Below are 17738 nucleotides of genomic sequence, written 5' to 3' on the forward strand. Positions count from 1 at the left end.
CATCGTGCTTTCTGGGGCATTATCAGAGTTGGAGTGCGGATTGCACGATGTAGCCCCTGAAAAATACGAAATATCTCAAAGCCGTGAAGAAGTTCATGAAATATTTCACTGAAATGTCGAATCTTTCATATTTTTCTATCATTGGGCACCCCAGGCTGGATCGCTATCGCAATGGCCTTGTCAGAAAGAAATTTTTCCTAAGTGGTAAAAGTTAAGCTGTTAATCAAGTGGACAAGAGCCCAGCTCATTGCCGATCATAAATGAATTATTTAGAGCTTAAATTTAGCGCATTTCTAGATACCTCCTTTTGAGGTAAAAGCCAATGAATGACCTAAAATCAAAGATTAAAAAGCGTGGCGTCGCTCTCCGTGCCATTTCTCATAACGTTTTTTACTTACCCCTCCCGCCCAAATTCGAGTGGGTTTCCGCTTCCGGTTGGAAACTTTTCCCACCAAAACTTTTGTTCCGTTCCGAAATTCCGTTTCAGTTGCATTTTTATCAGTTCCGCTGATCATCTCCGAGCGACGCTATCACGATAATTCGTTACGAATCTGTTTTCTTCGAGCCTTTTTAGTCTACATTGAGCTTCAAGTTTCAGTTAAGTTCGAATAATCGCTTCTGGAGCTGTCTTTTATCGTAGACATTGTAGTGAACACTTGTTTTTTTTCGAATCCATGATATATATTCCGGTTCTTTCCGTTCGTGTTTATCCACCGTCTGGACCGTAGTGTAAACACTTTTACGCCATTTTGACTCGCCGAAACTCCCAGCAGAAATACCATGAGAAGCTAATCTTTTTTACCAAAATTCTTGCTAAAATAGCTCCACAGAAGAAGTTTTTATAAATCTCAACAAAATGACGCAGCAAGCCGGCACAGTTCAATTCGTTTTTACAGGCGCCAGTGGTACGTTACCGACTCCAACTCATGCACGTTTTAACGTAGTGTCTGTTCCTTAGTTTTATGATATTACGTCTTATTACAGTTGTTTTTCATCACAAAGTCATTCCTTTTAACTCGAAAATTCTCATTTTACTCTCTGGATCTCTTTCTGGCCTTCCTTGTGTGCTGATAGCACCCTCCTTTTACACCCTAACCTATGCCTGTATGCCCCTCTTATTGCACTCCGTTCTCATCAAGTGGTTTCATTAAAATTTATTACGAATCTTGGACTACTTTGCTGACAGGGGCCATTAAATTAACGTTTCGTCATGCCCTACCAATCATTTTTCTACATCACAATTCAAAAGTCTTATCAGGTATCGTGCGCCAAACTGCTGCGCTGTGGCCATGATTATCCACAAGCTTGCGGATCCTGTACTGTGGTTCAAGACCGTGTACCTATAGTCAAGTAATTTCATCTAATCAATGATTTGAACTGATGATTAGGAACTGAGGTCTGCTGTAATTTGTCACAGGTTTTCTTCCCCTATGTAGTCTATTAATAATTTGCAATTCTGCATTTGAATGACGTAGAAATTCCAGTCCATACCCAGCTTTGTATTTTTAATGTGTCTCAACTTTGAACTTATCCCCTTGCCCTCATAATTTTTTATTTAAAATTTTGAAGGGTTTCATTTTTAAAAATTCTTATGTTGCCTCTTAGATTCAAGCAAAATCACTCACTTCATTTTCAACCATTCACAAGGTTTAGCAATAATGCAGTTACATTTTGAAACATCTTCATAAAGCCCTGTCTTCGAAGAATTGTAGAGAAGATCATGTATAGATTTCATACTATCTCCTGTAGAAACTCTCATCAGTGACAGGATTTTATGGATAGGCAAACATCAAGAACATATCTGTCTGATAGAAGTGTATCAGTGCCAAATGATTAGCATACTTTCAAGATTTCTATTTTCAAAAATTCAGTCTGTTTTGTTGGTTTCAAGAAAAATTTATCGTTTGATTTCAGGATCTAAACTCGTCACTGTACCTGTCCTAAAGCCGTACATGAAGAAAACTGTTTTGAAACCATCAGATGCAAACAAGGTTCAAGCAACTGTAAGTTGAATTTTAACCCTGTTTAAATTGTTTTCCACTGAACAAAACCTGCCATTGACAAGTTATAAGGTTGATAAAGTTAATGTAACATTAGTGCCCCAACTTTACACTCCATACTCTTTCTTATACTTAAGAGTGTAAGAGACATAAGTTGTCAGCATAGCTAATTTCTTTGGCTTTGCTGTTTTCTTCTGAGATAAAATCATCAGAACAGAAGTTTGTGACTGAACTGATTCATTTTCTTTTGCCTATGAGGTTCCTCAAGGTTTGTTTTTATCCTTTTTTCAGATTCTGCAAGGATCGCCTCAAATGATTGCACAGGAACCTAGTATGACAGTTGTTTCCCCAAGTAAGAACAACTTTATCTCTCCAATTTTAGACCACTCAGGATCTAGGAAACGCAATGAAGTTGAGAATCGTTACTATCCTGAACCGTAAGTTGCAACCATTTTCTTGGTCCATAAAGTTATTAAGTACTTTCAGGATTTCTGGGGGCATGTAGTTAGTTTCAAGACAATCAGAAAAATGATTGATACCACCTTAAATAATAGAAAATTAAAAGGCCCACTCGTTGAGCACATCAAATTAGAGGTTTTGATGCCTGAAGCAAATGAACCAGAAAATGAACAGAAGCCGTTAAGTGCTTGGAACTATTTGATATTAATTAAATTAACATAAAAAGTTTTTGCTTTGAGTTGAATTTCAGAGAGGTGATTCCTCTTATAAATACTCAAAACAATTTATGAAATAATATTTTATTTCATTTGATTCTTTTGATCTGGTGAGAGTGCTCCAGTTCATACTTTGTCTAAAGGCCCATCGCAAAAAATATTTGCCTCATCAAGTAGAGGTCCTAAGATTTTCAACTGGCTCTATATTATGAACCCTCTATTCACATCTTAGAAAGATTGGCAAGTGATTAATTTATCCAAAACTAACAAAAATTTCTTTGTCACATCAGGAAAAGGAGACGGTCTGATAAAGGTGGCAAGGGACTAAGGCATTTCTCCATGAAAGTATGTGAGAAAGTCAGGAAGAAAGGCACAACTTCGTATAACGAAGTAGCGGATGAATTGGTGAATGAGTTTGCAACTTCAGCTTTGATGAATGCAAGTGCAGAACAGGTAATCCCATAGATCGGTATTTTGATGCTAGCCAGCTTTGTCTTTCTCTTAAACTTTTTCATCAGAAGTGTAAAGCAGTCATTTCCACAGAGCTGATCCTACTGAGTACAGATAAATTCATCTTATTTGTTATGCTTTCAAACAGTTGGAAAATAAAATATGTGGAGATATGTTTATCATAAACAGAAAATGAGGGAGAACTGAACTGAAAAAAAAGTACCCAGCAATGAGGCAATTGCCCTGGTCTTACAATCATGTTTTGATGCGTGATTCTTGTAAATTAACTTAAAATAATAGGATCTGTCCAAACAGCAACTTTTTGCATTCACTATTAACTGAGATATTATGCTTTGAAAAATTCGATTTATGACATCATCCACCTCCCCTAGTGACAACCTTCCTTTCTTCCATCTCGCTATCGTTTTTCAGGGAGACACATGATTACTCAACATGAAACTCGGATGAAAGCAGGGTGGAAGAAATCAAGGTTGTCACTATCGCGTCATAAACCGAATTTTGCAAAGCATTCTATCTCAGTTAACATTGAACACAGAAAGTTGCTGTTTGGACAGATCTTGTTATTTTTAGTTGATCTACAAGAATCGAGCATCAAAAAACGATTATGTGGCTGGCGCAACTGATCCATTCTCAGCCTCACTAAGAAAAAGCAAGTTCTTAGAAGAGAACCACGTCACAGTAGTAGACGTACTGTAAAGAAGGATAAAATGATTTAGCATATTAATTGACAGGCTAATAGGTATGCAGAAAGTTCTTAGCGATCCATTTCAAAAACTGTCTGCTTTCTTAAACTTTTGAAGTCATGACTTATTTTCTCTCTCTTAATAATTCACTCTTTAAGTAAGTATGGCAATTTTGCCTGAAACACTCAATTTGTAATGCTAACTTGAACCAGCATCCTGATGTTTCATCAACTTCTTTTGTGTAGCCTTGTCTGATCATCTCAATATCCTATTTCCCAACAGTTGGTGGGCTTTTATCCCTCAAAAGTGTAACACTTTCACAGTGTATGTTAGTTTCACCAATTTACCAGATTTGTCAGGAGTCGCTGAAAAATCCGGAAAACCAAGCAACTCCGTGAAATGAAAAGTCTGTGTTTCAGTGGTAATGGCGCAAAATTTAAAGTTTGATTCTTGACATTTTTCTTTGCATGTAATCAGCGCACATTGTGAGAAAACTTGGAGCATAAGCTCAAGAACAGTTTAAGGTAATTTGGTTGAAACTAGTATTTGCCAATATTTTCTGTTTGATTATATAAACTGGCAAGCTTCTTTATTTATTCATCTCTGATGTCACAAGAATCCTTTTGTTGCAGCAGTATGACCAAAAGAACATCCGGCGTAGAGTATATGATGCACTTAATGTCTTAATGGCAATGAATATCATCTCAAAAGAAAAGAAAGAGATAAGGTGGCTGGGACTTCCAACCAATTCTATCCAAGAATGCATCAACCTTGTGCAAGAGAAACAGGAGCGATGCGACCGCATCAAGCATAAGATTCAGCAGCTCAAAGATCTCATTTTACAGGTAGGCTTGAAGTTATGCCTTCATTCTTCTAACAAATTCTATTCATTTAATAAACATTTGCCAAAATTGCACCGACAAACAAGTTCAATAACAGCAATTCTGAAGGGAAATTCCAAAAACTTTCAATAGATGTGCTTAAATGCAAGAGTTATCTATTCTAAGAAATTGACAACTGCATACTGCGTGTGCGAAGCCTCATTGAGCCAAGTCAAGAGAAATTTAAACATCTTTACCAGAATTTTAAAAATAAAAAAAAAGATCTTGAAATGATCTTAAATTAGACACCAGAGGAAACAATAATAGCAGCAAGATTAAAGCAGGAATAAATTGTCTCTTTTTTTTAACAGATTTCACGTAATCCTGTTTAGAAATTAATTACTGCCACTCTTGGAAAATGTCCATTCTTTAGAAATTAATCAGCACAGGGCCTCACTTGAAAATTTTTTCGTTAACAGTGCATAAGGATGCGTAACATTACAGCAGCTTCGTAATGTTAACTTTTTGAATAATTTTGCAATGATGACTTTTTAATGATAAAATGTTTAATTATTCTTCTTTTCCAGCAAATATCCTTTAAGAGACTGGTGGAGCGGAACAGTGAGGCCGAGCGGTTATATGGTGTTCCTGCGCCAAACTCAGCAATTCAGCTTCCCTTCATCATAATCAACACAAGCAAGAAAACAGTCATTGATTGCAGTATTTCGAACGATAAGTGAGTTTTCTAGTGTTCCTTCTTCTTTTCTTACAAAAAAAAATATTTTGAAAATTTGCTGCTGGTAAGGGTTTCTAAGCACCTACCTAAAGTTTTTTAGTCAAGTAGGTGCTATATTTCAAACGCAGGTGTGATTCCAACAGCTTCCAATCCCCTGAAAATGTTTCAATCAATAAAACATCAAGTTATTTCTCCTGTTTTATTTTTGTATACAAATAATTAGGCTCACTATTTACGTATGGATTGACAAATGTGTTCATTGCTCAATATGAGGCAATTCCCTTCTGCCTCATTCTCAGCTTTTTTAAGCAGTGTTTAAGAAAATGGTAAGATTTGCTTTTGTGTCTGAGTGAGTTTCACTTAATTTTTCTTCTAACTTATTTTAATTTCTCCTTTCCAGAACCGAGTACCTGTTTGTCTTTGATGACAAATTTGAAATCCATGATGACATTGAAGTATTAAAACGAATGGGACTAGTTATGGGTAAGATAGCTTTTATTTTTTTCCTTATTTTCCTTTTGGTTTGCATGACCATTAATTCTGATGGCCCTACCTATGACCTGTACAGAAAGAAGAAATGCAGTTGAAAGAATAATTTTGGAACTTCATGAACATTAAATACCCCCTTTTATGCTTTTTAACAAGTTCACTGTTGATTATGGTGACAATTTTTCCGTTGGTCGTGCCAAGCCAAAATAGTCAGTAACTGGCATTTTGATTTAAGTGTTTTCATTGTGCTGCTGTGCAATAGATTAGCTATCTACAGATCCTCCAAGAACCTGCATGTAGTGAACTTGTTATGTATGTAATCGTTTGGTAGCACTAGCGTCACAGCGATTGGCAAAAACCAAGGTTTGAAGCATTCGATTTTTGCTGTTTTGTTGCAAGTTTCTCTGACCGGACAGGAATAATTTTGTAGTAACAGGTAGACGGTGAGCGCATCACATATATTTACCGTTAAAAAAAAACTGTGAATCACCACTGGGTAAGTTAATAATTGCACTGTTAGATTTCAAATTGTTTATATGAATTCCTAGCTTCTTTTTTATTTCTTTTTCACCTTTTGTATTAAAACTAACCATCTTTACTTTTTTTGTTTTTTCCCCAGGCTTGGACAAAGGTGAATGTTCCATTGATGACCTTCAGAAAGCAAAATCCATGGTCCCTAAATCCCTCGAGAAATACGTTCTTCGTAAGTCTAACGTTAATTTGTATACCTCATGTTAATCTCAAGTTTCTTCACGTGTGATGAGTCAGGCAATCGGGACTCTAGGTGATAAAAAATGATATACCTCATACACCGGAGGGGGGGGAGGGGGGGGGGTTCAATCTGCATTTTTTGGGGCCAAGAACCCCCAAAAAGTAACTCTTTTAAAACATCTTGAAATATAATAACTAGGAATAGGGAAAACGAAAAAAACTATAGTTGCTCACTACCTAAATCTTCTGTTTGCCTGTAAATTCAAGTTTAGCATTAAATTTTCCTTGCTGCCCTCAATCCCTTTTTGACGTTTGGGTCGCCTTTTTTTTTGAATTTTTCAAAATCTTTAAAATTGAGTTTTTGCAGTCCTACATCATAAATTTATTTTAACAAGAAATGGAAAGTTTTGATTATCTTAAAGGCCCTTTTTTGTCATTTTCAGAAATGGCGACCGGTGATACAGACCCTGTTCTGGCTGAGATCTGCAATGCAAGCTCAAGTGCAGAGGAACAAGCTCTGCTTAACTCAATGCGGAGTAATGATGAGGGCGATACCTCAATGCCCATTTCACCCTCACTTCAGGAATTTTCTGACGATGAGTCAGACGTGCATTTTGAAGATCTTTCGAGTGACCTTGACGTTAACTAAGTGTTCCCGGTTGTGAGCTACCATCTTGTTGCCGTTGAAAATCGCCAGTTCTCAGAGACATTATTGGTAAAAGTATTTTGGCTGTTATTGGTGTTTTCTAAGATGCCAAGTAATAAACGCGCATCAGTGTGTAACTTAGCCTCAATGCAAGAATGGATTTTGTGTCTAATAATCGAAGTTGTTATTAAATTTATGCATTGTTCACTTAAATCTGAAGAGAAAGAAAGAAAATTCCTATATGTTCCCAGGGAAACAGTAAAAATCAGTCCCTTAAACTATGGACTGCATTAAGGTAGGTTTAGGTTTCTAATTATTCGAAGATGTGAAATTTTATTTTGATTTTTACGTATCACTAGAGAAAGTTATTTCTTCAAATGATTTTTTTCTCTAACTTTTGTTTAAGGGACTGGTTTAACAAAGCTGCTAATGATTAGTGATTTGAATTTTCTGATGCATGATTTCAAACATCTTATGTACACTTATGTAGTAAAGCAAATATATACAAAGGAACAAAATCCTAAACCTTAATTGTGCTTAGGTTCAAACTGATAGATTTCTTAAGGGTGGTGAACAAGAGGATATCCTCCTAAAAACTTGTAATATCAGAAAGATTTGTTATTCAGGACCAACTCAGGGAAATTTCTGAAAAACGGAGAAATTTGAATTAACGATCAGAATTCTTTTTGTTTTCACAAAAGCTGATCCAAGGAGGTTGTGATCTAACTAAAATTTTTGTAATTTAATTTTTGTAAGATACCGACAATTATTTGCATCATCCTAAAGGAGAAGCATGATCAAAATCCACTCTTGTTTTCTCTCGGTTGTACAAAGTACCTAAAGTACTGTGAACTGGCAATTTTTACGACAACTGTTCAGCAAAACGGTCTCATCATATCCCCACACCTCCGTGCATTGGATCTGCGGGTTAAACTAAGTTATTTGAGTTATTGGTTACCCCTGCAGATTTGTTAGTTTATTTCTAAGGAAGGAATTAAAATTTCCTTTATCTGGGAGTTAGTTTCTCTTTTTTGTGTAAATAATAAGTTTTCTTTCACCAGTTTTATGAGCTTCAGAGCTGAGCTGAGAATCCTAATTAGGAGACAGTTACTCAGTCCTAGGTTGCGTTTTGATAATACAAATATTTCTCATCTAAGAGCTCTTTTCACCCTGGTGGATCTTAGAAGTTAAAATAATTTTTCTTAAGGAATACATATGTAGTCATCAAATGTTAATTGTGAATATCCGCCAAAATTGATAAAGTAAATAACTGCTTAAGACAAATTCAATGACAAATCAAGTAATTTTAATAGACTCTTGACTTATGGAATGTAAGATTGTAAAGTTTCTCAGCAGTCAGTGGTATTCAAATCTGAGAAAAATGTCTTGTGAAGTTTGTATAATGGAAGTTTTTCAAAAGATTCAAACGTTTTTGCAGCTGATCTAATGATAACTGCCATCTCTGTCTCTCAAGTCAATATTTAGGCTTTTTGAGAATGTTTTTCTTCTTTTTTGAGTCACCCATTTTTTATTGTTGCACAAAAAATGGAAATTTCAGTTTCATTGTAAATTTGCTCATTTGAATCCAAGCTTTGAAGAGCTTTCCTCAAAGTGTGCCCCTGGCTGAAATACAAATACAAGTATTTTAGACGCACCTCAAGACTGACAGATCGAAAAACTAACAAGAGCTTAGAGTGTATCCAGCACTTTATGAAGAAAATAGTTGCTTGCTCAGGGTGTTTTGTCTGGTCACCTCGTTTAAGGTGATCGGCAGCTCTTGATAAAGAACTTTATTACTTGCAACGACCTCTCATAATTTTTCCTTCCAATCAAAATGAATTTGTTTTTATTTTTTCCTTTTTTAATGACTGCGTGTATAATAACTAAGACTATTATTCTTGCAAATCAGAACATAAGCTTTGGCCAATCTCTTTCAAATTGGACAAGTACTTAGGAACCTTACGTCAAGTCAGATTTTCTGCAGCCCTACAATACTGCCTTAGTAGAACAATGTAAGATTCCTGGCCCCGGAGTCACTTATCAGAGGTAGTTTTATCAAAGTGATGTCTATGGGTCAACAAACCAAAATTGCTACCCCCTATGAAAGGGACGATAGTTTGTCATTCTTCTGAGCTATCTACTTCCAAAAGATGTAGCTGCGTAGCTTGTTGTTTTTTGCTTTTCATACCCTAAAAGGGTCATGTCTTGCAGCAAGAAAAATTGCATTTGGGCAGCCCTCATTTTTATCCCTGCCTGACTTGTCTGGCGTATTGCTCTAACCACAAACAAGGGCAGTTCCTCAGCTCATCTCTATTCTAGTTTTACAGCCCTAAGTTGAGTTGAAGTAAGTCCTTGCTTTTGAATTTCTGAATTTTGCATTCAGAAGTCTGTCGTGTACATTTTAGACAAGATTGTCTCAAATAAAGAACGCCTGTATCTATTTTTTAAACCGAGCTTTTTCATTTAATTCCAGCTGATGCAGTTAAACCTTTCCAACATCATGAATCACCTGTGCATCTTTGTATCCCTGTCATTGGAAACTAGACTATGATCATTATGTGAGATCTGAGACTGCTTTTTACATCATGTTGATCATTCATGATGCACCCTGAAACTGCGTTGGCTTTCAACCTGTTCGAATTAGTATTGGAACTTGGACTTAAAATGCTTAATCCTTACAGATAAGTCAGTTTTAAGAAGAATTCAAGTTCAGAAAGTTTTAAAAGCGCCTTGAATTTTAAACAAAGCATTCCACTGATTTTTTTGTACATAAAGACTTAAAGGAAATCGCTAGTCTCACTTTGAAACCATGCAAATGTATGCAAGTGGCTTCTAAGGTGAATCTGTTGCCTCTCGTAAAGTTGGCAAGATAATTTGGAATCAACTCTGTCTATATGAATATTGAGGATAGAATTATTTGAGCCAATAATCAGTCTCATAGCGACTGTCAACAATGAAGAAGTGGGATTGAAAACATTTTGTAAACATTCTGCAATGTGTTACTGCTCACTCATATGAAGCCATATCTGTAAAAAAAAAAAACAGAGGATATTGGACATCCGTTATTTTTAGGGATAACACTTTTTTGGAAATCGCAAACCTTAAAAAATGTGGGCACTAATTACAAGTTTCAGACTTCTGGCATAATTTTTTATCAAGAGAAGAATAAAATACAGGGTCATATCTAAAAGCAGCGAATGTCAGAATTTGTTGAAATATTTAATATTGAGCTAAATAATTCTACGGAGCTTATTTATCTCCTTATGGATCGAGTATATGAGCCCAAATGGTAATAAAAAGTCATTAGGACCTGTTGCATGTAGGTCTTTGAGGGATGGCACCCTTTTTGATTTTTCTCTATTTTAAAAGATTTATATTCCTAACTTACAGTTTCTTCCTTACTTCTTTGATGGAAGTTACTGAATATTTGTTATCTTTGAAAAATCAAAAAGAAACCCAACAGTAATCATAATATGATCGATATCATCTCTACCTCTCTCACATTAGCTAGGTAGTTCGTTTTATGCCTAAAAAATGTTCTCTGTTAAAATAGCAGATGGTCTTTTTTAAAAATCACTGTATCTCATGGATATTTGCTTCTAATTCAAATTCCCAAAGCTCATTTTTTAGGAGAGGATTGGTTTTATAATAATTTCTCTAACCGGACCCTATTTGCAGCACAGACAACGAAATGAACAGCTTTGAAAACTTTCAGCGCGATTCTCTCAGAACTCAAAAACACGACATCTGCTGTTAATACAAATAAGGCTTCATATGGTAGCCTATCCTATTGTTTGCTAAGTGTAAGACACCAAGATGTTGACAGTGTAAGTCGGCAATCACATAACTCGTTTGCGGTGTCTGAAAATCTCCGCCTCTATATTATTTTTTTAAAAGAGAACAAATTGACATCATTCCTTGAAGTTTATGCAGAATTTTCTTTGTACAGAGAAGAAAAATCACGGAAGTTTTAGAAAATTTCCGTTGATTAGTTTTCCGTTTAAGAAATAAAGTATGACAGAAAGTCTGTGACGTCGCAAACCGAGTTATGTGATTGCCGACTTACACCGTTGATGTGCTCTTTACCTGCAAATTCAGAAGATAGATTTCAAATTTTACTACAGACGTTCTGTTTTGAATGTTTTCCTTTTTTATCCATTCTATAAGTCATAATATCTGTTTCATTGAGGGGTAAATAATCTTTCAAAAACAAATGAATCGCTTCTTTTGGTAAAAGTAAAAAATATATTTACATAATAACATTATCAGGGAAATTAAAAATTAAGAAATCAAAACAAACTTAAATTCTAGATGAGGAATTTGATGCATGGTATGCTGAGTTTAAGGAACAGTATGATAGAAGGAGAGCAGAGATCTTGTCACTCGAGATCTTCATCATCATATAAGTCCTCGAAATCTGGAACAAAATATTGCATCCTCAATGAAAACTGTCAATTGTAAAATATTTTTTTTTTTACTTTCAGTAACCTTATAAAATCTGATGTTTTTACTATATCATTCAAAACCGAATTTTAAGTACCCCGCCAGGGACAGACTGCTTCCAAAATTTTTGGAGGGCTGTCCTGGCTGAAAAGAGGACTAAGTAAGGAGTCTTTCTTCCTAATGCAGCGAAAAGGTTCAATGGAGCTCGGAGAGGCTCTGCAAGGTTTAGTATTGTGTTACCAAATGGGGCCAAATGACCTTTGTATGGCCTGTTTGGCTGAAATTTAGGGGACTTCACACTATGGAATCTACTAAAATTGAAAAAACTAGTTCAGAAAGCCACACTTTCATGATACAGTCTGTGTATTGTGCATTCCCAACACCTCTAAAAATTGGGCAAAGACTGGAATCTCTAATGACTCTGACATAAAACCTTGTGTTAGGAAATACTCCTTCTGACTAAGCACATCTCCTTGTGCAACTTGCGAATCTCAGGACTGTTAGGGTACTTAAAAATTAAGTTACGACTATAGCCGGATGAGAGGGCATCAGATTATTACCATTGAAAAAGTCACCGTGCACAGCCTTGTCATTGGCGGCCAGATCAAGCAGAATGCCTGAGGATTCCTCCGCCTGAAAAAAATTAGAAGATCTTGATTAATAGGGAAATAGACTGATGTACATTTCAGATTTTGGGCGTTCATTTCATCGAGGTGTTTGTATTAACTTACTAGTTGTTTCACTACATACATTCTAACTAGGCTTGTGATATCAATACTAATTCGCAAGGTTCTATTACAGCCTTGGAGAATGTTTTTAAAAGGATATAATTTTGGTTTAGCCGTTTTGTTCCAGAAATAATAGACGATGAGGAAACTAATGAGCGTTCTTCTTACCTCCTCGATATCCATGTAAGGTCCTGCTCCTTCTGGGAACATTTCATCAGCGACAACTGTGGGTTTCATCGTGCGTTGAATCTGACTCCTTAATAGATTCAAAGCAAACTATAATAGCAAATTAAACTGCGAAAACTAGAAATTCTAGTTGTAAGACACAATGACAGTAGTGACAGTACAGTATCAATAACAAAATCCAATTAATTAACCTCAAATCCCGAAGCCCAAACCAAAATGCTCTTCCGACACCACCATCATCACCCAATCAGCAGACTTGATTTGATTTAACCGCGTTTTTTTAAACCAATTAGAAAAAGGAGAGTTTTTTACCTTCTCTCTGATTGGCTCGACGCTCGCTCAATAAGTTTTTTTGTTTACATCTAAAAGAATTTGAGGTTATCTCTTTTCCCTTCATTTCGACTCTGATTTCGTTGTAAATGCCGCTAGTCAGAGACCGGAATCTATAACCAAGTATGTCCTTGCCGAATTTGAAAATGTGGTCTAGTGAAGGTGCTTGAAATAACATAGTAAGAGAGTAATTCATCCTGAAGAAAGTGTTTAAGGAGGCCCTAAAGCTTTACAATGGCGACTCCGACCGATGGAAATGGCAACATGATGGACGAGTTTGAGGAGGCATTTTTGGTGAGTAATTTGCTGTAGTATGTTTTTTACATCGCTCAATAGACTTTTGAATGCGTCCAATGAATGTAGAAAGTGTTGGCAATCCTCACTAAATAATTATATCAACGGATTCTCCTAGGGTGGGTTGGATTTTAATCAGGTAAGGTTGTTAGGATCTTCAAGACGTAAAACGCTGCATCCTCTAGGATACCAAATGGGTCAGTTGCGCTGGTCACAGTATCGAGTTTCAATGCTTGATGCTTGTAGATCAGCTGAAAATAATAAGATCCATGTTAAAAGCAACTTTCTATGTACAATATTACCCGAGATATTGCCCCTTGAAAAGTCAAGTTTTTGTACATCATCCACCGCGGTAGTGACACCCTCGGTTTCTTCTACCTTGCCTTCGTCAGTTGGTGTGATGCACATTTGAGCTGGTTGTTCAACATGAAACTTGGATGAAAGCAAGGTGGAAGAAACCTAGCGTGTCATTACTACGGTGGATGACGTGAAAAATCCGACTTCTCAAAGAGCAATATTTCTCATTGAAAAATCAGTCATAGTTGTCTGGGAGATGTAAAATTATAAACAAAATAATGATATGGGGATTTTAGGTACAAAATAATCGAAAACCTTTTGATTGTTCCTGCTTTTCTTTAAAGTTCAGAGTTTTATTCTCTTTGCCGGGTTACCCTCAAACCATGACAAGCGCTGTGTCATTTTCAGCTCTGTTTTTCTATCCTTGTCGGTTGACCAATTGCATTACTATTGCTAATGACATTATTACATTCTACATTACTTTTTCAGTTGTGCATCAACTCCCTAACCAAAGATGACTCTGGTCCTGATTTTTTTGCTGTTGAAAAAGATGACAGCCTTGCAGAAGTTGATTTAACCATTCCAAGATTCATTGAAATTGCTCATCAGATGGAGGCTTTCTTCCTACAGAAACGATTTCTTTTGTCAGCCTTAAAACCTGAATTGGTAGTAAAAGAGGTATGTTCTTCATCCTACTCGCTTCTTCCTTTTTCTGATGTTTTTTTTTTTTTTTTTTTTTTTTTCCGAATCCAAATACTCTTTCCTAAAGTACTTTACTGTCAGCTCAGTCAGCCTGTACTTTGTAACATAAGTAAGTAAAGTTTGATAATGTTTAAAATGAAAACTTAGTTATCTTTATGAGACATAGACCTAAGGCTCTTTTTCTGTCTTCCACGCACACAATCAAAACTTGGCGTGGTTGGTCTTGCCACCTCAGCTCTTAGTATCCTCTAAAAAAACATTTTATTTTTTGAAGACCAAATTTCCTTATCCAAGCCAAAAAAATATGAATATCTCATTAGCACACAGTGTACCATTTAATATATTACTGTCCTGGGACAAAAGATATTGGTGTTTGGAAGCTGATTTTCAATGAACGCCAACGTTAAAATGAATAAAACGAAAGTTCAAAATATTTAAAAACCCACTTCACTCCTCTTTTCTTTTAGTCGGAAATCAAAGATAGAATCCATCAAGGCCCAAAACGCGTCTTGACAAACAAAAAGCAAAGGAAGAGGAATAAATTCTTAAATATTGTAAATTTTCGTTTTTTTTCTTTTTCATATTAAGTAAGTCTCTTCCTGTTTTTTAAAAAAATTCCCTATACTGTAGTCAAAAGCTGACAAATTCAGCATTTTTTTCAATTTCAAACGATAATTTCAATGAACGTCTAACATGCCCTAGCTTGCTCTGGCAACATCGTAGTGCCGTAGCCAAATGAGGAATCAAAGTTTAGACGTAAAAAGTTGCTGTCTGAGTCCATCGAATCATGATGAAGTTTTTGATGTACCAAATGATGTTAACCCACCCATTTCTTCAGGACACACTGGATATGCGACATGAATTGAGCCGGAAAGATGAATTAATTAAGCGCCTGTACGATAAAATAGCAGTTTGGCAAAATTTGCTGGCAGATCTGCAAGGCTGGGAGAAAACAGGTGCTCAAGGCCAAGGCACACCCCCAAATCCAGGCCAAGTAGCCAATCCTCAAGGCCCCGGGCCCAGTGCACCAGGAGCACCAAACAGTGCGCCTCCTCAGCCTGGTCCATCTCCTGCAATGATGCAACAACAGCTTCAACAACAACAGCAAATGCAGCAGCAACAACAAATGCAACAGCAGCAGCAAATGCAGCAGCAGATGCAAGCTCAGGTCAGTGCAAGTTCTCCATGCAGGGCTTTGAGAAAAGCCAGTTTAAAAATGAAAAGTTTAATGAGTAGCCCGCAGCTATGCGCTATTTGTAAGTAGGCCACTGAACAAGGTATGGACTGAAGCACTATGGAACTTTTTTTTTCTTCCAAATTTCACGGAGAAAACGAATGGCACAACTGGAAGTCTAGAAATCAACTGCTAAACAAGATAGGTGCTTTCAATCAACATTTGTTAAATGACAAAAATACAGATGACGTCATTTGTATGATCTAACTCCATTTGATCTGTGTTACAAATACTTGTTAATGTCTCATTCAGGAGTTTGTTTCCAAACTTCTCATTGTGTGGATTGTTTTCTACGTAAGATTTTGACGAGGAAACATGGCATTTACTTCTAGTTCAGACCTTGTCTGGTCGCCTATTGCTGTGCTTTATGAGGAAATTGCAAATCCATGCGATTTTTTTAAAAGGGAAATGTCAAATTATGAGACTTTCCATCCATCATTTTGTGAGAAAATATTTTGGAATGAAGAAATACTCAAAAGCTTTAGCTTTTGTAATATTCAACTTTAAGCCTGAGCAAATGAAAAAAAATGTAAATGGAATGCTCTCGCCAATAATGGCAACTAAAAATTTTAACACAGAGATTCAAATAGTTCCAGAGGACTTTTTATTTCTTGTGATTAGCGTTTTTGCCTCTTGGTCAAATTACCAATCTGCTTCCGGGTAGGATACTAAATTTTTTCATACCAAAGTGTTATCTCTCAGCAGAATTTGAGCTTGGCTCCTTATTTTCAGTTGATGAACCAAAAGAAAAAGAGAAGCGTTAGTGCTTTTGAAAATTGACCTATGTTCCAGGATTGCTTCATTTTTGTTGTGACCGCCAGGTAGAGAAAGGGGGCATTCGCATTCCTTTTAAATCATTTATAGGTATTGTGATTGTCTACGATTTTTTTTTTCCATCACTAATGTATGCTTATTATTGTTTCTCTTGAGTGTGTTAGTCATCCGTCTACTAAAATATCTCTTGTTGATAAGTTATTTTTGCAAAACGCCATCCCATTGCATTGGTGTTTTTTGGTCTGATGTTACCATTGTTAAAATTGATTCTTTTTAATTGCAGATGTCTGGACCAGGTGTTGGTGGTCCCATCGGGCCTCCCCAGCAGGGTATGTTCATGCAGCAGCCAAGAGGCCCTCCATTTCCGGGCCAAGGACCTGGAGGACTCCTCCAAGGACCCTTGGCTTACCTCGAAAAGACAACTAGCAACATTGGAATGCCCGATGGGAGAAGGTGACGGGGTCGCGGGAGGGGGAGAGGGAGAGGCCGCGGTCGCGGGCCTGGCGAAGAAGAGTTTGGCCCGTCTCCTTAAACCTTCCCTTCCCGCTGATCTCACAGTGCAGTCAGCTCTGACCTACTTTCAGCCAATTGTTGCTTGCTGCACAATTTGATTTCATAATTGGGGGGATCAGTGTCCAGAAGGTTTAGTAGCCATCATGGTTGGCAGTTCAGACATACATCATAACAAATTGAAAAGCGAAGTGCAATGAGGCTGTGAAGCCATAAGTTGGAGAGTGACTCTAAAAAATATGTTAATAAACATTATGTTTTACTTTTAAAATTTTAGAATATGCGTAATGATTTTTGCGTACTCTTTGTAAAAATTTGTGTGTGTTGTTTTTTTCTCTTTAAAATAAATTAGGAACATTCGGCTCTAGCTACATGGGAATGAGGCATTCTAATTTTGATGATTGAAGACTCACCTCTTTTAGTTTCTAATCTAAATATATAGGGTTGAACTGCAAGTGCTCACTACTCATCTTCTAATCAATCGAAATTTTGCTGAAGTTCCCAGCTGTACATAAAATTAAAAACATAAGTTTTAAGTCAGAGAGGCTAAGCTGCAAAAGTACAGCCATCTTGACAGTCAAAGCCATCTGAAACCCACAAAAACTTTGGGCCTTTTCAATTTTAGTGGCGATCAGGAGACATCATTGTGGCTGAGTATTTGGCGCAAATCAATTTAAGAAACTCATTCACCTTTCTTCTCGATGTTACTCTTAACCTCATCACATGAGAAGGTCAAGGTCAATTTGTATCAATTTGGAAAAAATTCCCTGTAAGTGCAGATTTTTTTTTTAATTATTAATATTATGTCATTACTGATGTCAAAACATGTATAGAAAAATCTCTAATGATACCTTAATCTTAATAGAGCATATATTACAAGTTATATGTATGTAAAAAAGATAAAATCTGTATCGGTCTGGGAACCAGACTTGTCAAATATTTCTATCCAAAATAAATTTGGTTTTTTAAATTTGCTAAAACTTGACTATTTAGCGTAGACTTTCTATCA

At 36.4% G+C, this 17738-nt stretch overlaps 3 protein-coding genes across 4 annotated transcripts; 2 read left to right on the forward strand and 1 right to left on the reverse strand.

The window, feature by feature from the left end:
- The first annotated feature begins 489 nt into the window (after positions 1-489).
- Positions 490-9680, forward strand: Dp (transcription factor Dp). 2 transcript variants are annotated; one of them, XM_019045201.2, is made up of 9 exons: positions 490-905; positions 1915-2003; positions 2292-2437; positions 2965-3127; positions 4461-4673; positions 5237-5385; positions 5786-5868; positions 6494-6577; positions 7029-9680. In XM_019045201.2, the coding sequence occupies exons 1-9, from the start codon at positions 857-859 to the stop codon at positions 7232-7234; spliced, it is 1182 nt and encodes a 393-aa protein (XP_018900746.2). In that variant the 5' UTR covers positions 490-856; the 3' UTR covers positions 7235-9680. The 2 variants fall into 2 exon arrangements, with proteins under 2 accessions (XP_018900746.2, XP_018900747.2); XM_019045202.2 differs by having other exon boundaries at positions 4464-4673.
- Positions 9681-11453: 1773 nt separating this feature from the next.
- Positions 11454-12772, reverse strand: LOC109032806 (COP9 signalosome complex subunit 9). The gene is made up of 3 exons (XM_019045106.2): positions 12571-12772; positions 12235-12307; positions 11454-11648 (listed from the first exon to the last, which is right to left on the reverse strand). Exons 1-3 carry the CDS (start codon positions 12637-12639, stop codon positions 11611-11613), a joined length of 180 nt encoding a protein of 59 aa, XP_018900651.1. The 5' UTR covers positions 12640-12772; the 3' UTR covers positions 11454-11610.
- A 177-nt stretch (positions 12773-12949) lies between these two features.
- Positions 12950-17709, forward strand: LOC109032862 (mediator of RNA polymerase II transcription subunit 28). Its single transcript, XM_019045178.2, has 4 exons — positions 12950-13212; positions 13999-14187; positions 15050-15379; positions 16503-17709. The coding sequence occupies exons 1-4, from the start codon at positions 13153-13155 to the stop codon at positions 16674-16676; spliced, it is 753 nt and encodes a 250-aa protein (XP_018900723.1). The 5' UTR covers positions 12950-13152; the 3' UTR covers positions 16677-17709.
- Positions 17710-17738: the final 29 nt, after the last annotated feature.

This window comes from Bemisia tabaci, chromosome 4 (assembly GCF_918797505.1).
Source record: "Bemisia tabaci chromosome 4, PGI_BMITA_v3".
Lineage (NCBI taxonomy): Eukaryota > Metazoa > Arthropoda > Insecta > Hemiptera > Aleyrodidae > Bemisia > Bemisia tabaci.